At 42.1% G+C, this 27,911-nt stretch overlaps 1 protein-coding gene across 6 annotated transcripts in view; it reads left to right on the top strand.

The window, feature by feature from the left end:
• The window catches only part of sema5ba (sema domain, seven thrombospondin repeats (type 1 and type 1-like), transmembrane domain (TM) and short cytoplasmic domain, (semaphorin) 5Ba), a 188,035-nt gene that overhangs the window by 95,280 nt on the left and 64,844 nt on the right, over positions 1-27,911 (top strand). For all 6 annotated transcript variants that reach the window (XM_084361449.1, XM_084361451.1, XM_084361450.1 and 3 more), the window contains exons 6-8: positions 24,152-24,214; positions 25,045-25,143; positions 25,266-25,479. In XM_084361449.1, the coding sequence (XP_084217575.1) occupies positions 24,152-24,214; positions 25,045-25,143; positions 25,266-25,479 (376 nt within the window). The remainder of the gene's footprint in view (positions 1-24,151; positions 24,215-25,044; positions 25,144-25,265; positions 25,480-27,911) is intronic.

Below are 27,911 nucleotides of genomic sequence, written 5' to 3'. Positions count from 1 at the left end.
GTTTTAATCCATGATACTTTCTGTATATCCCGACTGAGCTGAACGCCAGACATTTCCGTCATTAGTGGGAAGAAACTTACAAAGCTGCAGGTTCTGTTACTGATGATTCAGTATTTTCACTTCAGCTGGAGAATTTTGTACTAAAGACTTGTTTGCTCATGTACTGAACACCTGGACTCCACAGCGCTCCGAGGGAAAAGAAGGAAATAGTTTCCCAACACATTGAGCATATCTTACAGTGCATCAGTGAGGCATTTTACCTGCTCTGACTCTGGTCTCTGGGAGGAGGATATCTGCCATCATCACTCTGCAAACTTTCTCTCTGTGCACATTTTAGTTTGAGCTGTACGGAGTGAGATGTTAAAAATCATGGTTTGGGTAAAGATTACATTATGTAAGTTACATAACATACGTATAGTATGTACATGAAGTTATGTTACGTATGTGACATGAGTTAAGTACTTTTGGGTGAAAGTCCCGTGTTTTACTCTCCCATCTCATTGCATTGACTGCCGGTGTGAAAGTTAACTGCAGCAGCTGCTCTCAGGAATAAAGTCCTGTAGAAATGGACCTGTGGGACGCAAAGCATGACTGGCTTCACCTTAAAATGAAGGTCGTCCACTGAATGCAGGTGAAAGTCATACTGATGCTATTTAGAAACGACTTGCTGATTGATTGAAAAGCAAACCTAAGAGGGTGGCCCACTCACAGTCTAATCACAATGCTGCTTTCTCTGCTCTCCCATTCATGCGTTGGGACCGCTCGGCCCGAGCTTTCCAAGTGAGCCATTATAAGTCCTGTAACCACACACCGCTGTCACCGTCACCAGCCCTCCCCCCTCTGAGTGTCCGCTTCCCTCTTCAGTGTGAAGCTATTAGAGATTGTATGTGTGGGTGTGTGTGGTTTGCTTGTGTGTCTTCCAATGGGCAATCCGTGACAGCACAAAATTAGAGAGCCGGCCAAGTCCGATCTGCTCCGCACCTGAAGCCCAAACAACCACAGTCTCAGTGCAGGCAGAAGAGATGAGGGTCTGGATGAATTTGTCTCGCTGTATACAGTATATATGTGTGTGTGTGTGTGTGTGTGTGGAGGCACACAAGTGTGTACATAGCAGCTTTACAGTCCTTTGATGGCAGAGGGTTTTGAAGGCAGACCACGCCAGAGGGGGGAGGACCACCGAGGTGCTGATTCCAAGCTTTTAAAGGCTCAGCCCAGGCCGTTCTCTTCAAGCACCTGGGAGAACACCTGCCACGGCCATTAGTGAGCAGGCAAGCGTAGAGGAATGAATGTGTTGGCAATCAGTGGAGAAAGAGAGTGAGAGGGAGGGAGAGGAGCCAGACAAGCAGAGCTGGGGATGAAAGAGGTGGGCAGGAGGAGCCAGAGAATGAAAGACAGAAGATAACAGGAGAAAAGGAACGAGAAACTGAAGCAAACACCAAGAGAACAACGCTGAAAATCACACATCCACAGCTGAGATGAAGACAAATGAGAAAGTGGAGAGGGGTGAACATGAGAGAGAGTGTGAGGGAGGTGACAAGATTTCAGTCTGCTCCAGTTCAGCGTTCTCTCTCCGGACGCTTCCTCAAGTGAGCCTGCGTCTCTCTGTGGAGTCCTACAAAATAGTTTCCTCGGTGTGTAGTACCTGCACAGGACACGTCCACAGAGAGCTTTCAAAGCCTTCAGAGACGCTGCGTCGCACACACACTGCCTCCCTGTTGTGTTTTTGTAGAGGAAATGCAGACTTTGGCAACTGAGGTTTTCAGTGAATAAGTAATAGGAACATTTTCCTCCTGCAGGATACAAACATTTCTGTACAACCATCACATGACAGAGGAGATGATAAAAACGAGTAAGAACAAAGAGAGCAAGCAAATGAAGACATGTTCACAACTAAATCATGAATGAACTGTTTTATTCACTGAGAACAACTCAAACGAAGCTAATTCTGTGTCTGTGAATATTCAATCACAACTGTGTTGTTTAGTAATTACACGTGTTTTGACAGAATTCTGTTGCATTTGAAAAAAAATGTTTTGCCGGATATTTTTTTTTGCACCTTGGATATTTTCTGTTTTTATTGTGGCAGTCAGTTATGGAGCATAACGTTTCCCCAGGCAGAGAACCAATTAGCATTAATTGACTGCCACCTGAATAACCAAGGACATTGGTTATATCAGCCAATAGCGCTTTGAAGTGGTATTATTGTTGGCACCGCTGTTGCAGAGACAACCATTGTTTTCCTTTTTCCTCATAGTAGAAACAACCAACAACACAGGACGAGTTTATTCAGTCATTATGAAAGCAGATAGAAGAGTTGACTGTCAGCCTTCATTTTCAAGATAGCCCAGTGAAAGCAAGTTTCATAGGGAACCATTTTAAACACAGATTATGTCATTATATCCATTACATTGTGCCGCCAACATTTACTTCATAATGATATGTTAACACAAAATAGGTCTGATGTTCAACTATATGTTCGTCAATGGGTTGTAAGATTATAATTATAGCTCAAAATATACTGTTATTAAAAGTTATTATGCAGACTATTGTTACCTTATAGTCAGTAGAATAACACAGTGAAACCCCTTCCTGATCAGGTAAGAGTGGGTCTATTAACACACATATTAATTCAATGGAAATAATTAATTGTCATTTGTATAAAGCATTAGCAAAATCTTTTGGTTTAGCTTATCGGGCTTTAACATAATTTTAGTCATGACATCATGTTCCCAGATTTCAGCAATAAACATGTGTCATGTCATCGTATCTGATGGCCAAAACTATGAAAAACGAACCCAAGCTGTAATAAACAGGAAATAATAGTTAATTCAAACTCCAATCTTATACAAACCAAAACACATCTAAAGACATGAATATACACCTTAAACATCTGAGTGCAGACGTGAAAATGAATGATGTCTTTTGTCATCGCCACCACAAAGTACCCTTCACTCTATCCACATACTGTACTACACACACACACACACACACACACACACACAGCTTCACCCGCCCAGCTACCTCACAGTGGGACTGCTCAGCCATCCTCCTCAGTCAGATGCTGCTGCATATTCTTGGAGTTTTACGTCTCTATCCCTCCTTCTCTCTTCATTTTAAACTCCTCTCTCTCTGTGTGTGTCTGTTTTGTGCGATGCAGTGCTGGTATTAGTGCTGGTGGTGGGTCTCACTGCAATCCACCCACATGCGCTGTCCTAGCAGCACCCACTGTGCTCCTTCTCTGTGTTGTGCTCGTTGGCCTGATCTCCGCTGCAATCAGAACAGCAGCAGGAAGGTGGTGGGAGGTGTGTGTGTGTGTGTGTGTGTGTGTGTGTGTGTGTGTGTGTGTGTGTGTGTGGTGGGGGATAAAACAGAGGAGTGGGAGAGTTGGTAAAAACAGCAGAGGTATAGAAAAGTTCTGATGGGTGAAAGTAGGAAAGCATGTCTCTGTTTCTCTGCTCTTTTTCTTTGTGTTTGGATGCACATCTGCCAGATGTGCCGTGAGCACTTCTACTGTTGTCAAGAAAAAATAACGAAACAACAACAACTTCTGATTTGGCAAACTTTTCACGTCTGAAATGGGAATAAATGCACGCCAATCGTCCGTCCTTCTCCTGCCTTCTTCCTTTTCTCTCGCTCTCTTTTGTAGTTTCAGAGTGATAGAAAATGAAGACGAGCAGAGCAGAGCCCTGTTTAGATGGCTCTTTCTTTCTTCCACATGTTGCAAGGTACAGACAGGAGATAGAATATTGATTTGTCTCCCGCTAACATATTTGTACAAAACCACGGAGCTACAGAATTGGACTTTATGTCTTTGTCTTTGGCTGGATTGCTTTTTTTCCCCAGGTTTTTGTGAGTCACAGTAGTCAGTGTGCCTTTGTTGGTTTGTGTCAGATGCTCTGTGGTTTGTTTCTTCAGTCAGCTATGCCAAGAAACGTCGTCACGCACTGCTGCTCGAGAGCCCATTCTTAACATATATACACATGCATTCACATATTTCCTGTAACTGTAATGTGGCTGTGCTTGAATTCTCTCCTTCTCTCTATCTTCGTTTCTGTACTTCACATGCACTCAGCCGTTATATAACGAGGTCAAGCTATCAAAGGCTCCAGCGTTAAACTTACGTGAGGAGATGGTGAGGAATGTAACTCGTGGTACTAGCCACTCAGTTGGTATGGGGTCACGGTGTACTGACCTGACTTTTTACTGAGCTGAAGGAGCAGCATAGACAGAGTAAGAGGGGATGGAAATAGAGAGTGGAGAAAGAATAAGACTGGGCAGGAGGTGTGCTACAGGTACAAATACAGGCGTGAAAAGAGGATATTATAATATTCAGCTCTTTGCTTGAAGAGATAGAATTCATTTATTTTGCTCTCTGCTCACTTTACTAAAAGAACAGCACAGAAAAGCCAAATAGGAAGCGTGAGATTATTATATCATAGGTTAAAAGGAATACTCTCGGCATAGATACAAATATAGGCAAATCACTCATACTTTTAAGAACCCCTTGCAGGCTTGAAAGGTGGCCCTGAAAGTTTGTAGCTCGCTCAGGAAGGAAAGCAGCTGCAGTCAGCTTGGATCACAGCAGTAGGTTGGATGGACTCCAATAGTGACAAAGCTTTGTGCCAAAGAAAAGGTATTAGAATGTCCATATAAACTTTTTAAACCACTCCTGCAGAATTTTTATCAGCTGTCTGTTCAGATGCTCACTGTGTTGCAAACACACTTCTTTCCATCAAAATATGACTAAATCTGCAGCTTCTGCTCGTTGTAGGTGTGGTAGCTGTTGCATGTGAGTAAACTTACAAATGTGAAGCAGTGTTTGAAATACAAAGCAAATGTTTGCTGTTGTTAAAACATTGACTCGTGATTAAAATCAATTGGAAAGTTTCTTTTACAAGATATTCAGTGGGCTAGCAATCAAAAAACTAGCTAGCCAATAGCTTCCTATCCATTCATTTTTAATCTAAAAGTGATGAAAGATGAAATGTATGCTACTACTGCTTTCAACAGTTGGACGATAAAAGTGAATGACATCCTCAGGCGCCTGTTAAGACCTAAGTCATTGTTTAAAACCAACTCAAATCTGTGGGTTTTCTGAAAAACTTATATTCCTTATATATCTCCATACTGGAAATAAAAAAACATTAAAGAGCTTCAGTCTCGAGGAAATGATTGCCTTTGCTATAATTTTCATTACCGAATCGCAATGCAATTCTTCATTCACATGTCTCGTAAGTGACTCACATTGCATCAGGCTCTAAATGTAGATACACGCCAACGTCGCACCAGGTCTTGAAGGTATATACACGCAAATGTTGTCTCTAGTCTCAATGGCTGAGTACAGCAGCATAAAATAAATAAAGCAGAACACATTTATACAGCAAAGATGAAAAACATAAAGTAAAATCACATTAAACAAATAAACAGACACATGTAGAGAAGCTCAATCAACTAGAATCAGATCTGCAGGCGGGCATAAAGTCAAGATGGCAACAGAGATAACAAAAATGGGGATGTCTTCATCTCGCATCATGCCGTACTTCAGTGAATCATCACATATTGTGTATGGAATTAATCTGCAGATGCTCCAATTCAAGATGAGAGCAGGCAGCAGACTAGGCTAGGCTTGTTTTTGGCCTGGAAGATTGCCTTTTCTATGCTGTGATGCATCATGTAAAACGGTGAATACTGTTAAAAAAACTAACTTCTGAGTCTTACAAAAGGCTTCTAAGGAATCTCATTAATCTCATCTATTTGAATTCACAACAAGCACCTGAGGAGCTGAAAACTGGTACAGAGTGATCTAAGGTGAATAGGTACACAGTAGTACAGATGTAATACTGTCTATACAGTGTCCCTGGCAGAAACATACTGGAGCAGTTGTTGATCACTTGCAGTGAGTATTGGGTCAGTTTTCAATGGTGGTTTAAAACAGAGCAATCAAAAAAAAGTTTTTCAAATATTATGACTCACAACAACCATAAAAGAGGTCCTTGATACAGTCATGAATGTGCACATAAATATTCTCTAGGCTCAGGTCTAGTGAGAGGCATTAATAAAGAAAATACAGTAAATGTGTGTGAAATCGTGAACTCATTACAAACAAAGGTCTTGCTAGAAAAAGACCTCACATTACTGTACACAGTTTAAGTTAAAAGTACACTTGCACCAGCAAGCTTTTCAGTGACAGCGACAGGAGTGAATCCATTTGTCTGTTGCTCCCTGAGCACTACGTGCAAGTGTAGAGAAGTCAGAGGATGAGGGGGGGGGGGGGGTCTTTGTCAGTCCATCAGATAATCCCTGCATAGATAAGACAGCAGCAACATGGAGGTGGAACATAAACACCATATTACTGTCTGGATCTCCTCATATCTGTCTCCATCCATCCACCTGCCTTCACCCACCGCTCCACTATCCCGGCTCTGACTTATTTTCTCTATCGTCTCCTCTGCCATTCTCTAAATCCCATCTGCTGAAAACATCAGCAGGCCGCTCTCTTCTCATAAGAACATTATATTTGCTGCCGATGTGAAGCTGCTGTTGCATTTCTCTCAGGTTTATTCCTCAATGAGTCTGTTTCTCTGCGCTCATTCATTATGTCGCTCCACTGGTTTTCCATTGTATAGAACAATCAGGTTGTACATCAATATGCAGACCTTTCCTCCAAACAGCGCTGTGTGCACCTACCTCAGTGCTCCACGCGATAATGGACGTACATGCCGAGACAAAGCTGCTCATTCATCCAAACCGGCGTCTCACATCACTGTAAGACCAAGGCATGCTGGGAGAGGGAAAACATGTGCACACCAGTGAAATAAAGTTCAGCTTGACTTCTGATTGTCATCTCTTTGAGCGTCCTCACTGTGATCCCGGAGGTGTGCTGCTGTTGAATTGCAGTGTTCCATGTGGCAGAGCACAGTCAGGTTTCCCTCTTATTGGTTTGTCCCTTTTCCAAATGCATGGGGGTTAATGGTCTGTGTAAATGGATGACTGCAAATATTTTTTTCCTGATTTCAGTCTTTCTAAAAATACAGTTCTTGGTTAAATCCAATTTCAGCAGCCATTATCCCTGATATAAATGGAGAATCTTGTTTTTTCAGCCTTGCTCTCCAGGTCACCTTTATTTTCTTGTGTCCTTATTTTCCAGGTGGGAGACTTTCCTTTTTGTTTGTTGTTACTTTTCTCACTGAGAACATGTCAGGAGTTCTGAGACAGGAGCGGTCCCTCGTGAGTTCGGGGCCTGGGACTTGTCCTTGTCGTGGTGTTTGTGTTCGAGGTTGTTCGAGTTGAGCTGTGGTCTCCGGCTCCCACAGCCGGCTGATGATGAGCAGCCCCCAGGAGGCTGTCCTGCTGTGCGACATGATGGTCTGTCTCTTCACAGCTAAAGACCTCTTTACCAGATGTGAGGCTGGGACACTGGCTGACAGTGGCACCGAAGCAAAGCTGCACTGTGATCTGTGTTTTAAACTTTCACACTGATACATTTTCATTTGTTGCTCTTGCTGAGTGTTCCCTGTGCAGTTTCATGGTACTTTAACTTTTCTTGCAAAGTTTTGGCTGATGTATGTGCTTTATTAGCCTAGTTAATGCACTGACTCTCACCATTCATTTTTCTTTCAATATAGAAACAAAGAACTCCCAAATGTAAGACACTCAGTAGACAGGCAGGGTAAAGAACTAAAAGCAAGCTTTATTTAAATAAAGCTTTAAACCAAAGTCCAAAAGGGAGGACGCAGGCAGCAGCAAATCCAAGAATTAAGAACAAAAATACAAAAACTAAATAAAGTACAAACCAATTAAGCTCTGGGAAGATGAGGAGTAGAGCAGGGCTGGAGAACAGAGGATGCAGGATGGACACAGGGAAACAGAACAAGAACAGGAGACACATGACAACAACAGACGAACTTAAAGAGAAACTCAGGCTTAAACACACAGGGACTAATTAACAAATGAAACACAGGTGAGCAGGAAAAAGGGTGGGAAAAGGACAAAGAGAGGAAGTAAAGGCAAAACCTGACACATGAGAAGAAAACTTATAAGCTTAGGTTAGGACCAGCAGTTTCAAATACTTTCTGAGGAATCATGTTTATAATTTGAGCAAGGCAGAAGTCTCTAAAAACTACATTATCAATAATAATATAATATAATGAAATACTGTATATAATAAAATGAATACCAATCTCAGCTGTTGCCATGGACAAGAATCCAGTCAGAGGCACGAATCACAGCCTTATTTCAGCTGTTAACAAAACACAGCGCTAGATTTTGTGAATTGAACCAAAGTTGACCCCAAAATTTTAGGTCAACTATTTTAGTACAACGCAGATGATCAAATCAATTTTCTCTACACCAACGAGAAACATCCAATTACAGAGCTTAAATTCTGTCATACACGCTGTGAAAGGGGCGCTTTGTAGTTTCAGAGAAGAAATTTAAACTGAGAATTTTTTATATTTACAATATTAAAGAGGTGATAATTGAAACGTTTCCATCAGTGAATAAACAAGCTGTTCTCAGAGGAAAATAAGGTCCCAGATCACTGCTTGAAGCTAGAAAGGTGGCAGGGTCCGCCACATATAAGTAAAAAATCAGCCAATGAAGATCTTTCTCTTCTCATTAACATTTCTTTACCTAAACTACAGAGTGCTCCTTAAATGGTGGGTTGAAGCTAAAGATAGTTAAATCTGACAGTGACAGGTGTATTTAAGCATCACTGATTTGTATGTATGTTTATGATGTTTTTTAAACTAAATTATGTTCTACATGTAGCAGCCTCCTGTCAGGAATAACTTGTGTTTGTGGAGGTAATGTGCATAACGTTAGTGCAGGAAACTCTGCATTATTTTTAAGTAAGGCATTAAGGCCTGATGTAAAGGCAAAAAAAACAATGTTTCGTAGGAAAGTGTGATATTTAACAATTACGTAATTTTGCTGTGTCAATTTTTCCCTGTGGTGTTGAACATGATATAGAATATTGATATTTTTTCAAGGTATTGTAAGGAAGTTAAAAAATCACCAGTTACATGAAGGATTTAGGTCTGTCTCAGGGCAGTTACTGCCTGGTTGAACAGCTGCTTTGACTGTTTGCTGTTGTTCGGTCCCAGAGAGCATCGTGTCCCGGAGGTGGATCATGGGTCAGGAGAGCAGAGCTGACCTGAGCGGTCAATCAGTCAAGTGTCACTGCTTGCTTCTTCAAACAGGAAATGCCTTGTGCAAACTCCCTCATCAGCAGAGGTTGTTGGGAACGTCCCAGTGCGCCAGAAGACACATAAATGCATCTGTTATTGTAGGTGTTTTTGTTGGACAGAAGGAATTTGCATTTGCTGAAGACACACTGACCTTTTCTCACGCAGGTGGGAAATGTATTCCATGTATGGCTATGATTTCTCATCTACATTATGCATGTCGCATACAGCCGCAGCGGTCACAGAGCTGGAGAGCAGAGTGGATTGGTGGAGGAAGCGGTGGATCAAAATGAATGAAAGGCCACAGGGACTAACACTAAGCTGACCCTCTCAGATATTCACACCCTTGATTCGCCCACAGTATCAAGCGCCGCTCGCTTGCCCTGCGTTTGATGACTCGTGGCTGATTTCATTCACACTCATCGGTAATTTCTGTGCTGCAATTTGGCTGGAGATTTAATTATTGATGCCGTCTTTGTCAGAATGAAGGGATAATCTGTGAGCTACAGAGCTGAGAGCAAGAGGAGGCTACTTGTCAGCCTGTAATGTGCTGCAGCTTGGTGAGCCGGCAGGGAAAGAATAACCATCTCTAATGGCATACAGAATGGTTTTGTTGTGGTACCTGCATGTATACACACGGCTCATCAGGGTTTTTGCTGTTTGCAAAGGGTTTTTTCTCACGGGTTTGTGTCCCTACATGCCAGAAAACTGTTGCGTTGGCTGCTGTCAGTGAAAAATGATTTGGGTTGCTTTGATTTTATTCTGTCATAAAGCAACATGTTCATGGTACTGTACATACTACATAGGCTATAGACACAGATTTGGAAGAGCAGGGTGATATAACAGACCTTGACTTATCAGCAGATATAAGTGTATTATAGACATTGGCATTTGCCTTATGTCGTCCACCACAGAGCCTAGACAAGTTTGTTTTTCAACTGTAAAGTTTGCCCCACTCACTGATTTGTTATCTTGATCTCAATTAAATATCGGCCTCATAAATTCATTATCAGTCCATATCAAGGTTGAACAAAATGGCACCCAAACGCAAAACACATTTTTATTAACATAAAGCTGAAAATCCAAACTCAAATAATATTTCAATATCAATAATTCAAGAACAAAATGTAGATGACAAGACAACACAGGAAGCAGGAAAATTCAAGAATTAAGAAGTCAAACAATTACAAAACCTGAAAAAAAAAGTGTACAAACCACAGAAACACTGGGAACACAAGGAACAGGACTAACACAGGGACACAGAACAGGAACAGAAGAGACACATGACAACAACAGACGAACTGACAAAGAGCTAGAGAGAAACTCAGGCTTAAACACACAGGGACTAAAGAAACACAGGTGAGCAGGAAAAAAGGTGGGGACAAAGAGAGGAAGTGAAAAGCAAAACATGACACATGAGGAGAAAACTACAAAATAAAACAGGAAATAACTGAAACACAAACTCAAACCAAGACAGCCGCGCATTTTGACATATTTCCATGTTTCACAGTTTGACCCAAGTTAAGTTCTGACTGAATTCAAGTGGGGTGCGACTGTAGTTACCTCATGTATATGAGGCTTTTGAAGGGTTGTCCCATTTATAGGGGGGAATCTCAACCACTTCCCCTTGTAACTCTGTTTTGAAGGACAGGGGAGCACTCAGAAATGAGGGGGTAAAAAATGGAAATGGGGTTGAGTCTAAGATCCTAGTATAACCCTGAATGAAGACAAATAGATATGATACCTGGTGTCTTCTGCCTGAGTGGAAATGATGAGTAAAGAGTCTGCGTTTGTAATCCATAAACAGACTAATAAACAGGAGCAGATCTTCATTACACAGTGAAAGTGTTTTTATAAAGTCTCCCACTTATAACTGAGAACATTCCAAAAAAAGGTGTTCTGGCAGCACACATTTTAGTTTGCTTCTCTTTGGCCAAGCGTTGTCAGCCTGTGGTCTTCAGTTTGGAGAAGAGAGTAGAGAATAACAAAATGCACTAAGTGAGTGAAATCACTAAGCTTCAGTAGAGTGAACAGCCAATCAGCTGTCTCACATTTACTGCCGCAGCCTTCGACGTGTTGAATTGGCCAAATGGTCACTGATGAGACAGCCAACAGTGTCGGACACAACTCAAAATCTACAGACAATGGTTGGACGCACACTGATGAAGAAGTGCCACCTGTCTGCTTGGTGTTTCGGACCCCAGAGAGTCCAGAGACAGCTGCTGATTATGCACCAGAGTCCCTCAATGTAATTATATATTTTTTTAAGGTTTAACTATTAAGCATTTTACTAGAATCAGATTTTGGCTCATTTAAAAATCTTCACTTCTGTTTCCAAATAATCAATGCTAGACGTCCTTTCTAATGATAACCGAAAATCATGATGTATATGCCATGGGCATTAATACAATGTTAGTGTGCACAGTGATCTGTGCTACCTGCATCTCTGTGTGTATGTGTGTGGGTGCACAGTACAGTAAGTGAGGAAGAGCAGGAATAATCCAGTGTGCTGGTTGGTTGGTCATGGAGAGACTGTCTGCTTTCACCTGTCAGCCTCCCTAATGTGGAATTACAGTGAGTGGGAGGCAGCAGCAGGGTGAGTGGGCAACCACATACAGGCTGTTAGCACATACTGAACCATCCAATGTATTCAACACTCACATCAGACGAGGAGGAAACAGCTTCCTCTTCCCAGCTGTGATCGCTTCAACCTGGGACTGTAAAACAGTTACTTTATTAATTCTCTTGAAAAATCATAGAAATTAATATGTTTATTCCATATTTCTGAGGGAAGAATTGCATGTAACTCTTCTTATGTAATTGCTAATGGATTTCTTGAACAATTTGTTCTCTTTTCATGCCTTGTTGAGCATGAAAGCAGTTCTGAACAGCTCGGAATCCTTTATACAGCGGTCTGACCTCATAGTTACCTCGGAGGACTATGTCTACATAAAAATATTCATCATGTATTACACCAAGTATCAAAAAGTATTAAAAAAAAGTCAAGCTCTAAAAGTTTGCACTGAAGGCTTGGTCAGATTGCATGTTGCAACAGTGCTGGATGGTAATGTTTTCACCTTTTGTGTGTGAGACTACCACAAAAGCAGTTTTGAGTATTTTCCAGGTGTTGGCACTGATCACCACTGAGTGGTTGTGGGCCACAATGTGAACATGTTGACAGACGGCTGGTCGGATCATTGCTAGATGTGTCTTTGATCAGAGGTTTTCTGATTGAAGGGTTAGGGTTGTCATTTATACATGTTGATGAAGGTTCTCAGTCATCCAGGTGATGGTAAATCTAAGTGCTGTATCATAGGCTTGTTTCAGTTTGTTGAAGACATTTCACCTCTCATCCAAGAGGCTTCCTCAGTTCTAACTAACTGGAGGGGAGTTGCAGGCTTTTAAACTCTGTGTGGGAGTGTCCTTACAGAGTCGTTAAGGACATGTGTGAGCTCCGAGTTTCAGAGTCCCTAGGGCCACTTGTGGGTCGTTGACCCAGCCGGCCTTCATGTGGGTTGCGAGGGCTAGGTGAGCCCAGGTGTGAATGCTTGTTAAGCTGTCTGGGGAGGGAACTCAGTACTGTATTGTGGGTGGGTGATAAGTAATGCCGTAGGCCAAGCTGGAACGACCGTCATTGAACAGAGGAGGTCACCTACGGGAAATTGGTACATTATAGTAGCTCCTTCTAGAACAGAAATATCACACTATAGAGAGAGTGAATAAAATATAAATACAGAAGACAATAAGAAATAAGCAAGTAAAAAACAAAATAGAATTTCAAAATAGTAAAGTAATAGTAAATAATTTTGCTCAACAGGTCACCGACACCAACACGGCCGCCAACTGGGCTCAGAAAAGTTAGTAAAAAAGATGAAATCACAATAAATCTGCTCATATTGACAACTGCAGTTATGTGAAAGGAGAGTTGGTTAGTTTTGTGGGCTGCTGGTATACATTAGCAGCTCTACTATGTTTAAGTATTTTCAGTCAGATATTTCATTAGTTTGATGAAAAACTGAGACTTTCTCAAAAATGATCTTTTGAATTCACAATCATCATTCGTTTAATTCATGGCAAAATTCAACTAGGATCAAAAAATAATTTTTCAGTTTGCCTCTCTCTTATAGCACTTTTTTCACCAAAATAAACAGGTCTACATGGCTTTTTTAAACGCAGGTCAACCCGCTAAAAGTCACCTATTGGCCATACTTCCCGCAGGCAAGGTCTGTCTGTGATTTTTATCTGAAGGGTTAGGGTTACGGTTGGCATTGGCGTTATTAGACATCACGTTTCACTTCATGAATATGCTGGAAACAGTTGTAACAGAAGAGAAAACTACAATAGACTAATTGTGACAGAAGGTCGATCCAGGTATTTTCACAACTGGGAAGTCGAACTTTTTTGGCTTCAAAACAATATCCAAGCAGCTTTCATAGGAATGAACAGGGCTCTACCTCCAACACTGTGTCTAGTAATAAAACATCCTTAATATATGCATCCCAAATTCCTTCCTTAATTACGTGCTCCACTGGATGTTGATAATGCGTCATTACTTTGCATGGCGAAATTTTGCGTGTTCACCCGGGTCTTACGTTTAGATCAAAGCCGAGCCAAGGTGATAAAAACCTGTGGTCAATTGACCTGGGTGTAAATGCGGAGTTTACTCATTCCCATTGTACACAAAAGCCTGATGTTATTGCCAAAAGCCTGAGGTTTAAGTGGGATTTTTGACCAGTGGAAAAGGGGTATAACTTTGGACATGCCCAGTGTCTCCCACCCTGAGCCCCCCTCTCTGCACACCTGCCACTTGTTCTCTCATTAAGCCAGAGTTTATATTTATTTGTCTTAGTTTCTTCTTTTCCCTGATGTTTCAACCACTCCTGCCTGTACTGTACAGTATCCTATTCTTGTCCTAGAAATGCTGCCAGTAGTTTATATCTGTATTTAGACCCGCTGCCTGCCTGTAAGCCTGTTCAGTGACATTGAGTCCCCTTTGATTCAACCTGCTCTGCCTGCCTGCATGTGGATCCTCTTCCCTGTTGCTCATACCTGAACTCTGGCAGATGGTGTTGTTATTGAGTATTGTTAGATACTGGTGCTGCTCAGATACCTTCCAGTTTGAGATGTATAAATAGGTTATTCTGTCGCTTACCTCCATTAAACTAAATGTTCCAAACATGTTGGTGCATCAGAGTTGAGTTTTTTTATCAACACAAACACACATACCAGAACTTCACCAAAAATCTGAAAGAATATGGTGCTTGGGACACATTTGGGTGACTGTACTGTAGCTGAGTATTTAACATTAAAGCAAAATGATATGTAATACCTAGCTCTGTCAGTACATTGCATAATTTGAAACAATAACTAGACTTAGTGTGAAATTGAATCATTTTCAAGAGGGCAGTCAGCCATATAAGTCGAACTGTATTCACTGGATGTGTGGTGAAACATTTGTCTAAATGCTGCTCTCCTCACTTGAAGGCTGAAATGTTACATGTGCGTTTGTAGCGTTGTGTTCATGGCTGAATGACTCCCATCCCTCCTGCTGTCTGTCTGTCTGTCTGTCTGTCTGTCTGACTGCCTACTGCATTTCACAACAATGTCAGCATTCAATCTGAACTTGTATAAATGGCCTGTGTGCTGAACCCACTCAGTCTGAACACACCTCCAGACAGCCTCCCTTCATGTCTGCAGCAGCGTGTAGATGAAGGTGTAGGCCAGTGACCTCATGCTGCACTGATTCAGTCTGTCAGAGAGCGGTGTTTGACAGGGAGAGAGAGGTACGAGGTACAGAGGAGCTGCTGGTTGACAAGTGTGTGCGTGCGTATGTGTGTGAGAGAATAAAACACAATGGAGAGGATGTGGGTGTGTCCATGTATCTGTGTTGAGAGACAATGAGCTGCAAGACAAAAGGGTGTTGAAAGTCGTGTTTCATTCATCTGTGGTTTTGTATGTGGCTTATATATATATGTGTGCATGTCTGTGTGTGTGTGTGTTTATGTTTATAACAATGAATCAGAGCCTATTGTGTTTATGTGAGTATTTATCTGTTTATTCAGTCGTATTTCATTCAGTTGTTTATTTTGCGAGTGATTGATGAGTTCCCCATGTAGTCACAAGAACATTTCTCCAGAACACGATTCTGCTGCTTCTTCATCATCATATGCTTCTTCATATTGTGATTGAAAATGTCTTTTAGATTTATTATGGCAGATGAAGGGTTGAGTGGTTCACATGCAGGGATCAGTGCCAATGCAAGCATTTTTAAAAGTTTTGAATTTCTATGAATACCTTTTTGCAGTTCTGTATGTCTGATACTGGAGCACACTGAGCTTCATAAAACAGAAATCTGACAGCGTTGAGAGTGTGTGAAATGAACGAGTTCACACAGTAAATTAACAGCAGTCAGCAGTTTTAAAAAATGATATCCCAGCAAGGCATTTGGAAAGGACGAGGCGTGGTGAGATGATTTGCATTTGGCAGCACCTCTGAAGTTCTGCTGCTGAAGTTCAAAAACTGCATTATAGTGTTTTGTCCGTGCTTGGGTTGATGGAATCCTGTCCGAACCTTTCTGCCACAACAGATCCATACATATACTCAGTATTGAAGGACTGATTTTACCTTCATTTTATTGAAGACACTTCTGATGACAAAGCATTTTCAGGTCTCAAAAGGCACGTCCCTCCAGGCGACACCGGCAGCGTTCTCCAGTAACAACAGTTTTTCAAGTTTTTTGCCAAAAGCTAATTTCATCCAAACTTTTACTTCTGACTACTCGACACTGGTTTGCCAGCCAACAGCTCTGGCTGCAGGGCATAACACACATGCAGCCTCAAGCTCACAACGAGTATATGTCAGATGACAACAACAACTACAAAATAATGTTTTTATGATACGATTCAAACTTTTTCTCATGGAAGTCCAGATGCCAGGATGTCACAATTAGATACAAATAAAATCAATAGCAGTGCGGAAACAACAAAGCCTTTTTTTATTTAGATTATTTTTGGGGAATTTTTGTCTTTTATTGGACAGTTGGTAGTGGAGAGGCAGACAGGAAACAAGCGGAGAGAGAGGTTTGACATGCACACCAGCTGCAATCAAACCAGGGACTCACACAGTGTGTCCCACAGATATTACGTTTATTTGGGATTGAGTTTAGCCTCAAACGATCAGAAATGAGAATACAACAGAGCAGCTTCAGCAAGTTCAACCCAAGAAGAAACTAATAAAAAGTTTGTTTGTGCTGAATATGAAGACACTCAAAAATAACAAAATAATCTCTGTGGACGAGTTAAAAATGCATACAGGCTGTTTAACATTACATGTGCTCCCCGACAGCTGTAACAGTGACGTTTGTAGATACGAATATATGTCGCAGCCATTTTGAATAAATTATTTAATTTCTTGCTGAGTTCTACAGAATTCCTACAGAGCTGCCTGCTGCACTAAATTGTGCACCAGCTCAGTTTGCTTGGTATGCAGGTCTGTCAGAAAGTGCTTCATATGAATGTCATTTTCCTTTGTCACATTGAATATGTTCCTTGGACATCCTATGGTTAAATCGGAATGAGAAATACTTTATTGATTGAAATTGGCAATGGTTTAGCAGCTCCTTCTAGAAATGAGTCGGAGCAAACACAACATGTCTCACCTGCCATCACTAAAGAGAGGAGTGCTGTGTTTCCTATTTTTCTGTGTGACAAAACACGTTAAACTTAAAATACAGTAAGTCATTTCTGCCACTAGGGGTCTCTCAGTCAAAATAAATCAAAAGACATAAGTCGTGTGGGATCATGGGAGATGTTGTCTTCACTGTTAAACAACCATCATTGCTGAAAATCTATGGATGTGAGTCAGGCAGAAATTTTCACGTACGAGGTAAAGTTCGAAAGTTTTGTATTTTCTCACGTTCACCAGCAATGTAATGAAACGCACCTCGAGTGAAACGTTACCTTGTGTGAAATAACAGCTTGTATGGGTTTGAACATTGTTGGAAACATTTGTGATGATTTGGCAACACAACTCAACAGAATCTAGAGCACGTCTGGTCGTTTTTAGATATTTTAATTGCAAAATGTTACATCATTCAAACCCAGCAAACCAAACAGGAAATAAAGACGATAACATTTTGGTAAAGAAACAACTTGGGATCAATAAACAACAGTTAATGTGATTTCTAAAAGCTGATTGCATGACAACATACTCATTAGTTATTAAGCTACAAATACTCAAGTACCAGTTTCTTCATCAAAGCAGGAGGTAGTGTGACTTTCTTAAAGGGACGCACAGAGTATCAGTGTGAAGATGAAGTGATGGATTGGGTTACACTGAGCTGTGTTATATCAACAGTCTGTCTGACAGGTGGGTTGGACGAGCACACGGTGCGTCACAGGTTTCCCACCTGTGAACACTGCCAGTGGTGTTCACTCCTGAGGGTTTCTCCTCTGCACCACCTGGGCAGCAATTTGTGCCAAAACTGGCCATATTGTCAAGTTGTGTGTGTGTGTGTGCGCATGTGTGTGTGTGCGTGTTGGGTGTGGGTCGATGCTTAATATAGCAGATGACATAGACGAAGACAGTCGATGGAAAGGGGGAATCACGTTGAGGAGTAAAGGGTTGGAAATGAGAGGAAGAATCAACAGTCTGTAAATGTAGGAGGCTCTGAAGGGAGGACACCTTGAAGAGAGCAGATACTGTCGATAGATGATCTCTCTCTCAGTGAGGTGGTTGGTGAATATGGAAATTTTTTCACGCTGTCTCAGTGGTGATGTAACATTTAGAGGAAAAAGCCTGCGGTGGAGTGTAGCAGGATGACTGAGGAGGAAAACATGAGGAGGTAGTTTATGAGACACTGATATGTTTCCCTCCCGATAAATATATCTTCCAGTTTCCTGATTTGCAAATGACCTGCTTCCATGAATGATAAATAAACCTCTTTATATGTTGTTTATGCCCCGGAGCATGTTGAATAAATGCATGTGTAAAGGAAATGTTCCTCTAAAATGTCCTGACTGGTGAAAGAATCAACTGTCAATGTGGTGAGAGTCAGACTAATATTTTACATATATTTTGACATTCAGAGAGTTTTAATCAGACTATTTAAATTCTATTCCACTGCTTTTAAAGACATCATGTACGATTAACAGATTAACTACCAGCTTAACTATTACTTTGTGTAGGCTGTTATTCAGATTCTTAACTTTAAAGGCTCAATGTTTGAAAATTGTTTAACATTTGTCCTATTTTTCATACTTAGACTAAACTCACATAGTCCAATCTCATTACATTGCTATACAAATCTATCTTGACTGTAACAAGTGCCAGACAGTTTCTATTCAAATACCCATTACTCCCCTGACACACTTATTTACAATATTCATGAGTTATAATTAGTTGTCACACATGATGTTAACGGTGTGTCAGCAGCCTTATCAACACAGTGCCACATTTTTCAGGAACGACCGCATTCGCAGCCGTCGCTGCTCGCACACTCTCTTTACTTCATTAGTGTTTCCTGCTCTCCGTCTCTTCTTTTCTCCTCTTACTCTCCGCTTCCTGTAAAAATAGAATTCATTCTGGAGCCCAGACACAGTAAAAATGAGCCATCTTCTTTCCTGCCACTAATTATGTTTTTTCATTTATTTTATTTTTTTGCTTTTTTTATTTGCCTATTAAAAATTCATGTTTCCCCTTCTCCTCGCGCTTTTAAGAAAGATGCCGGGGGTGAGACATTCATGTTGTGAGGAAGGAGTGTTGATATTGGGAGAAATTGGGTGTCAAGCTTCGGTTTGGATTGGGAATTGATGGCAGGGAGAAGACATGGCTGTTGGCCTTGCTAATAGATGGAAATGAACTCTAACATGCATCCGAGGCTGCAGGCACAGATAATAACCAGGCTCCCTAGCCCCGGGCCTATTCAAGCGTGAAAAATGTCTGTAAGACGACCCTTTAATTGTCTTGTATTTTGTGCACCAAGGTGGTGCCAAGGAGTGATTCATACCTGTGTCTATAAAAGCTGCAAATTTGATACTGATATTTGTACGAGTTCATCATGATAAATCAGTACTCAACTGCCTTAAACATATGAATTATATTATGAAGGATTTGTTGTTGGTTGCTGGTTGTGAAAGTCGGCCCCTCCTCCCAGGCTCAACGGGAAAGAGAGAGCAGTGGTGGTCGATGGTGCTAGATAGTGAATGAGGAGAGGGAGCAGTATAAGCTGGAGAAAGTAGGAAATCAGGGACATAAAACGCTGTTTTCTAAAAGTGTTTCATGTCAACCGACCTGCAGCTCTTTACAGAGAGGGCAGTGTAACCTGGTCGCTACGTTTTTTCCCAACCTCGTGCTGTTATTGGCTGGGTGCCGCACACCGCTGCTGAAAGGTTTAAACATCCTGAACACAACACAATACTAAGAAAATAAGAGAGTGGAGGCAGAGGACAGGGTCTCTGTAGATACAGACACCGCCACACACTTCTAGTGGGTCATAAGTGATGATTGAGAGGAGATTTCTTTTGAATGAGTCTATCCATTGTTTTTTCAAGAAAACCCTGCATAGTATACCTTTAGCCTACGTTGATGTTTGCCTGATGTTTGAGTCTGACGGAGCAAAGGGAAAAGTATACATGTTGTTATTTTGCCAGAAAACCTTTGACCCCACACGCCCACTGGATGTGTTGCCTTCTAGCTGCACTATGACTCCATCACATCTCTGTCATGGTACAGAAGTCTGCTGGAGGTGTTTTAGGAAGTCTTACTCTACAAGCATTTTAACAGATCCCTGGTTGCTGCTTAACTATGTGCAGCATGTTGTCTTTCTCCCACTTGTGTCTGTGCTTCCTGAATTAATGTCTATTAGAAAAGGAAACTAAAGCATTCCTACTCCTGCTTCGTGGACTTTAATACAGAAGTGACGTAAACAAGCTCATTACAAGATGACTAGTGGATGTCACTCAAAAAACCAAGTAGTTCTTGTGCCTAAAACAAAACAAGGCTGAAACACAACAGGGGAAAGGTCAAAAGGGCTCATTTAACAAAAGCAGATCTATTCTTTTATTTACATGAGATTTTTGTTTCAGTTTTCAATATATTTTCATATTGTGTTCTAAAATCTAACATTTTATACATCATTTTATTTTGTTTTGTTGCAAATCTTTGCAATTTTTTTCAATAAGCTGAAGTCAGACTGCAGTGTGAAGTGAACCTACACTCTGAGCTGTTCCTCTGCATTACAAAATGAATGATTAATTATATCAAATGAGAACCTCAGTATCAACATAAAATGTGTAAAAATATTCTTTTCCCCTTGATGCTGGATTGTTGTTAATCAGGACACTTCTCAGTGAAAATCCTGCCCACACATTCTGCAGCTCTAATTCATTCTGCAGCCGGGCCATTCAGGGCTGGGTACAGAGGGAAGGTATTTGAGGGAGGAGGATGTTGAGGCGGAGCTGGCATTCTCACAGACTGTGTGAGTGTGGCTTTGTTCCAAAGTGGTGTGAAGAAGAGGAGATGGACAGAGAGCGGGGGAGGGCGAGGGAGGGGAAGGGGCACTCTCTGGTGAAGGTCAGCGGGTTAAGCCGATGGGGATCCTTGGAGACGGGGCCCTGCCGAAAAGATGGTAATGCCCCAAGCCATGATTCATCGCAAAGGCATCCATCACCCTGTGTTTGTGTGTGTGTGTGTGTGTTTGTGTGCGCGCGTGTGTGTGTGTGTTTACAATGACGTCATCCCATCAGTCCCCAGGCTGTCAGGGGCTGACAGGCAGAGGCTGTGGAGGAGCAGTGTTTTCATTTCACCCGGCGGAGTGATGGACTGCTGCAGAGGGGGCGGGGCCGCTCCCCGAATGGCAGGTGCCACGCTGTTCGCCGTGCTCATGGGAAGTGGATTTGAGGTTGTTGTTGGCGGCAGCACGAGCAGCGTGACTAGGCAGCGGAGCTCCTGCAGAGCACATTAGCTACTCGTGGTATTTTTATTTCTTCATCTATTTGACGTTCTGTGTCTGGAGCTCAAGTTTCATTTTAATCACAGTTTACTTTATATAGCCGTCCCCCTGCTGCTTCTTCTCTCCCCAGTGCAGTCTGCAGCAGGTTAATTGAAGGGAGCTGCCGTGGGAGAAGAGAGATGAGCTGTAACTATCAATAAGAGCTGGAGCCCACTTGCTGCTGCTCTACCGACTGCAGGAGCTAAACTTAGCTGCAGAACACTGATGAATTTGTCACAATGTCATCTATCTTGGACATAATTGTTTAGTAAAGAGGCTGTGTCTGCTTTTATGCTTGTTAAGTTACGCTTGGTTAAAGCTCTAATCAATATTTTTACATGACCTCAAATGGCCTCCTGGACTTCCCCTCAGCTCGGTGGAGAGTTTTGTTGTCTTTCAGAACTTTTGGTTTCATGGCATCTTTACTGTTTTGGGTCACTCTCACTGCTCTCATCAACCCGGTGTCCAGCTGCAGCTGCAAAGTTAACATCCATCGTGAAAGATAGTGGAGCATCTAGTGGCTTAACAACCAGATACTTCCCTCCAAGGGTTGTTGGAGATAGAAACAGACCTATAGCAGAGTGATATTAAAGGTGCAATATGTAAGACTTTTAGTTCAAAACATTTTCAACAGAATGTAAAGAAATAGCAGTTTTGATGCTATGTCAAAGACGTCTACGTTTTGTGTTGAAGAGATAGCTACTGAAGCTAGCATGCTAACCAGGTAGCCCTGGGCCTGAAAACCTCTTTCTCCCAGCGGTCCAAAGCTCCGGTGCTAGTGGTGTAAAAACCAACACCAACTTGGTAGTCTGGCTTGCTGCATGGCTAACTGAGCTAACAGTGGCTACAATCATCGATGTATAAAAAGAACACAGTTGGAAATGGTTAGCAGTTACTTGGGTGATATGCTGCCCCTATTTTTTGAGAGTATGATTTCAAGGTGACTAACTCTTACGTATAGCACCTTTAATTGTTGGCTGGATCTATAAAAACACGTTTATTCTTTGACTTTATAATGTGGTGCTTAAAGTGACCAAAATGATGATTTTATGCAGGTTAAAAGATGCATTAACTGATAAATCAGTAAATTTGTTTTGGCTGATATACAGTTGCCTTAGTGGAGATGAATGTAAGTCTCCTATTAGCTCTGGTTTGGTCTCCGAGATCCGAGCTTTTTAGCAGCTAAATGTCCCAGTGTCCTGACCAGCTAGTTGCTAACTTTGTTTGCCATTCTGTTCCAGGCAGCTTGTTTTCACTGTGTGAGTTTTTTGATTAGTGGAGCTTTAAGTTGCCTCAAGCAATCAAACATGGCATCAAAAATTATTTCCTCTGCAGTGTGTTGGCAGCACACATATCTGGTTGTGTGCACAATCAAAAAACAATCACATACTGATGGATGTCTATAAATACAAGCCTATAGCAGTCATAAAAGAAGTCCCAGGACAATGTGCAGATGTTTGACTGGCTCATTAGGCTGTGGAAAGCACTCTTCAGACTCGTGTTTTCACTCATTAGCAAGAATTTATGCACAGGCTAATCATCCAGAATGACCAGCTTCCACTCCTTCAAGCACAGTCGATATACTCCGTGATCTGTGAAATAAGAGATCTATTTATATACTTTGAACAGAAAGGAGCACTCTGTGAATTTTAGCTCAACATTTTGTCTCCAGAAAAGATTTTGGCAGTTCTTTAAGGTTCTCATTAAATGTGCTTATACTGCTTTATTTCTATTTAAACTCCTAAAGAGCTGTACTCTCTGCACCGATGATGGAAATAAAATGTGATTAACTCAAAACTGTATTTTCCCAAAATAATTTCTCACTGAGTCTTGGGGCTATACTGTGTTTAGTCTCTTCTGCTGAGCTTTAATTAAAGCAAAATGAGGATCCAATAAAAGCCCCTGTGAAATCACTGCAGGACAAATTCATACCTGAAAAATGAAACTGTCCAGGACTGTATATAGGAGTTTTCTCCCCCCTGACTTTACTTTCCTGTTTGTTTGAGTCCTCCATTTGGCTCCTGAAACACTGACCCACTTTAGTTGACTCTTGGTTGGCCTCAGTAGCGGGCTCCACTGAATTTTGGGTCACAACTTTGTCCCACTGGCCGAATGTCCTGGAAAGGCAATTCATTAGATCTAGATAATTATCTGCCATCGGTCCTCTTGTGTATCACAACAGTTCCTTAGGGAGAGGAGAGAAAAAAATGAAGAGAGAGTAGACAGAAAGATGGATACTCAGATAGATAGATGTTATATAATGGCAGACTTTTTTTTCACTTTTAGACATTTAGGCAACCTTCCTACTTGGGCAGTGAGATCAGAGCAGAGGAGGAGATGGAGGAGGATGACTAAAATGAGGCCAATGACACACAACAGGGGGTCCTCTGGCACCTCGCACACATACAGTTCATGCCAAGAGAGGGACATCTCTCAGCCCTCTTAACAAGAGCCATTGCAGCTCTGGTGGCCAAGCAGCATGTGTGTATGCACATGCATTAGTGTGTTTGCAGTGCAGTCGCTCAGTGCTGCTGCCTGCATTCATAATCAAGCCCAAGACACAACCATCAACAGGAATATAATTGGCCAGTAGACGTGAGGGGAGGGGGGAGGGGGGAGGGGGGAGGCGAGTGCTGCAAACTTTCTGAGGGAGAGATAGAGAGGAGAAGAAAGAAGAAGAAGAAGAAGAAGATGGAGAGAAATCCATTTACATGCTAATGCCGTCCTCAGCCCTTCAACTGTCTCGTTGGGTACAGTGCCCGCTACCCTCCAATAAGCTCTTGGCTGGCAAGCCGGTCGCCATGTTTACACAATAAACAAACAGCAATGAGGTTAAAGTCTTTTCATGCACCTTTTTGTGCGTGCCTACAGTATTAGCGACAGTCAGTCGTTGCGTAACTGTTTTGTAGTATCTGAAGGACTCAGCTGACTGCTTTTCGGCCTCTTTGTCATCCTTTTCCTTGCTTTTATCTCCTAGGTGACCGAGTGGGCGCCGGACGAGGAAACCAGGAGGTCCTGTCAGAGCAAAGGCAAAACAGAGGTAACCTCCGTCCCGCCCCCAAATTACAACACTTCATGTCAGTGGCGCCTGGCTCACAGAGAGGCCATCTTGATATTTTCGAGCTGTTGTGGCGAGGGCCTTATGGGTCTCATGGGAGGGCTCTGTGCAGAGCAGCTATTTCAATCAGGAGTTGTTTTTCTGGCAGTGAAGAGAGAGGGCAAAGGGAAGGGAGGGAAAATGCACCCAGCAGTCTTTGGAGAAATAGTGAGTCACATAAGGACGTCCTTTCACATAGTATGTCTGATAACCTGTCTGAAACACCGCGATCAGCTGTCTTATGTCGATTATTTTTCAGAACTGATTGCAACGTCACTTTAATCTCCCACAGTGCCTACAGAGTGAGGGCTGATACCTAATCCACAAAACACACTCTCAATCAATTCTCCGCAAAAATCACATCACTGCAATTACCTCAGTACTTTGACACAACACAAAGCAGCACCATTTACAAAAATGATCCTTACTTCAAACACTTCTCTGCCCATAAATCTATTTCAGGCCTTTGTTAAAACAGATTTGACTCTTTTTACTGAAACACACAGTTGACTTATTGTAGTGTCTGTCGATGTCACAAATAGGCTTCCGTTCAGTTAACGAGCATTCCTATTTTTGAACAATGGACTTACAAGAGCAGAAGCATGCAGACTCTGAATTGCTTTGCTTTTGGTTCTGTGCCAGTCTGATACCAGAGGACTCGCTCCATTGTTCTTCCCAGCAACACGTCAAAGAATATTTAGCCTGCCATCTCCCCTATGCTCTGCTCCACTGTAACTTTCTGAAAGCTTTCTTTTCCACTCACTTCTCTGCAGATTGAATGTCAGAACTACATCAGAGTCCTGCTGGTGAACAAGACTGAGGTCATGACCTGTGGAACCAACGCTTTCCAGCCACTATGTATTACCAGAGAGGTACGGATAAGTGTGTGTATGTGTGTGTCATTTTTTAGAGATTCTGTTAAAAGAACCGTCAACTTAACCTGCTACTCCCTGTCTCTCCTGTTTTCTCTCCATCTCTGTTTCATCAATCACAGGTGGGCAACATGAGCAGCGTGCTGGAGCGGGTGAACGGTGTCGCTCGCTGCCCGTACGACCCTCGTCACAACTCTACAGCTGTGGTGACAGAGAGCGGAGAGCTGTACGCCGCCACCGTCATCGACTTCTCTGGCCGGGACCCCGTCATATACCGCAGCCTGGGCGGCATGCCACCTCTGCGGACAGCACAGTACAACTCCAAATGGCTCAATGGTACAGTAGCACAACCAGAATGACCACATATGATGTTCCTTGTCTCACACTGAAACATTTTAGTATACAGTAGGTCATTCTATTTGTATGCTGCGCTGCGCTAATTATTACCAATTACCATAACCAAATAATGATGATTATTTTTTAAATTAATCAGTCATCATTTGATCCTTCTCTAATATGTCAGAAAATTGTGAAAATCAGCCATCACAAGTTATCACAGTCCAAAGTGATGTGTTCAAACTACTTGTGTCAAAAACTCAAAGATGCTCAATGTAGGAAAGCAGCCAGTCCTCCAACTGGAGGAGCTCAAACCTGCAGATGTTTGGCATTTTTGCTCAGAAAACTATTAACTGATTGTTAAAATTGTAGATTAATTTTCATTGATTGACTCAAGTTCATCTTTAAGCATTTAATGGGAGACACTGCAGGTGATTTTGGAATACTTTGCTTCCATCACTTTGTCTTGGTAAATGGTCTTGCATTTCTATAGCACTTTTCCAGTCTACTTCCAGTCTACTGACAGCTCAAAGCGCTTTACAATACTTGCCACATTCACACACACACACACACACACACACACACACACACACACACACACACACACACACACACTACTGGCAGAGGCTTGAGGCTTGCTCAAGGACATTTTGACATGTAGCTGGGGGGAGCTGGGATTCGAACCGGTGACCTTCCGATTGCTAGACCTGCTCTACCCCCTGAGCTACAGCTGCCCCCGTCTTCTTTCAGTCTAGTGAAAAGAAAATGTCCAAGAATTCACATTCAGATGTTTATTTTAGTTCAGTCAGACAACTCACGTTTGAAATGTTTATTAGAGCAGCAAAACACAGTTAGAGTTTGGCGTCTAGCCTCTGACCTCATCACTCCCCGCAGATTTGTGTACACAGAACTACTGGGGAGTGATGAGCAAGACATCTTGAACATCCAGTCGGAGCCTTCAGTTGGATGCTGGGGTGGTGGTGGGGCTCAAAGAACATGCAGCAATACTGACGCAGGGCAGTGGTGGCATTGAGATGGGTGATTTTTGCAGTTTAAATAGACCGCCAAATTGACAGAGTGAGTTTGGTAGATGAGTGGGGCATGTCATGTGTATATCAGTGCAGCTCGAGTTGTCGTGTCTTCCTTCATTTAAAACACAAAGCTCTGTGAAATGTGCAGAAACACTAATACAAGCAGTTTACTGGTCGAGTTTCAGCTTCGTTGTTGCACAGGGTCTCAGGCGTGAGAACTCTAATCAAACTGGATTAGTAATCTGATCGGGTCTAAACTCTTGTCGGATTTCTAAATAATCCACTCAAGGTTAAATCGTAGGATAACGACTCGTGTCAAACAATCTATGAACATTCCTTCTATTACTTTAAACATTTTCCTAACCTGCACAGAGCAGCAGAAGGGCCAAGTGTGCACTTTTGCTTCCAACACAATCGTTCCTTTCATTACAGCCGGGATAGATCAGTCCGACAGGGCTGTTTTCAAAGGATTACAGAGAGTGTTTGGATTGAAGTTGTGTGTGGAACACACAGTACAGGTTAGGCATAGGAAGTGGTGGGATTTATAGAATGGCGGAGAACATGAATTGCTGTCAATCCTGCTGGTTGCGGTGTCAATAATCTCCCCGCTGCTGACACGGTGCCTTTTCCTTTGAACACACCGCAGCAGAAATCCATTCACACACATCCTGACTCCAGCAGAAATGTAGATGGACCTTTCACAGGAAGAGGCTGTCATGTGCTGTCTTTGATATGCAGAAAAGATTAGATTACCAGATTCATGAAGGTATATAGCATAGCAGAGAGGGAGGGGTTATTTTAGGCACCCATTGTTGTGGAAATTAATTTTCTGCTTCATAGAATATGTAAGGTGACTGATATAATTGATGATGAAATTATAAACAACAATAATTGTGTCAGAAAATATCTGATTCTTTTATTTTAAAAAAACACCCAGTTCCAGATGACTCATAACATCTAATCACAGGGCCTAATATTCTGTTGCTGTTCTGGTGCTAACACGAAGCTGAAGCTAACGGTCATGTCCTGTAAAAACCTGTTTAAACAGGTGACGATTTAGTGGCATCTAGTGGTGCGGTTGCAGATTGAAACCAAGGGAGGCTGTTAAAGAACTTGAAAAACGTGAAAGGCCCTTGGTTGCAGATTGCAAAAATCACCCAGTTGCATGGAGCTACTGTAGAAACATGGTGGTGCAACACGATGGACTCAGTGGAAGAGGAGCTGCTCCCTCTGTAGATATAAAAGACTCATTGTAAGGTAACAAAAACACAGTCATTCTTCGTTTCAGGTGAATCTACACTAATGAAAACAGAATTATGAACATTCAATTCCATTTCTGCCCCTTAATCCCTCTCACTCCTACTCACTGGACCTTGAAAATCAGTCCAGTCTCAGGTTCTG

Source organism: Pagrus pagrus, assembly GCF_965226575.1.
Source record: "Pagrus pagrus genome assembly, chromosome: 9".
Taxonomy (NCBI): domain Eukaryota; kingdom Metazoa; phylum Chordata; class Actinopteri; order Spariformes; family Sparidae; genus Pagrus; species Pagrus pagrus.
Note: the sequence above shows the minus strand (reverse complement) of the source record. Positions and strands in the feature narration are given on the sequence as shown.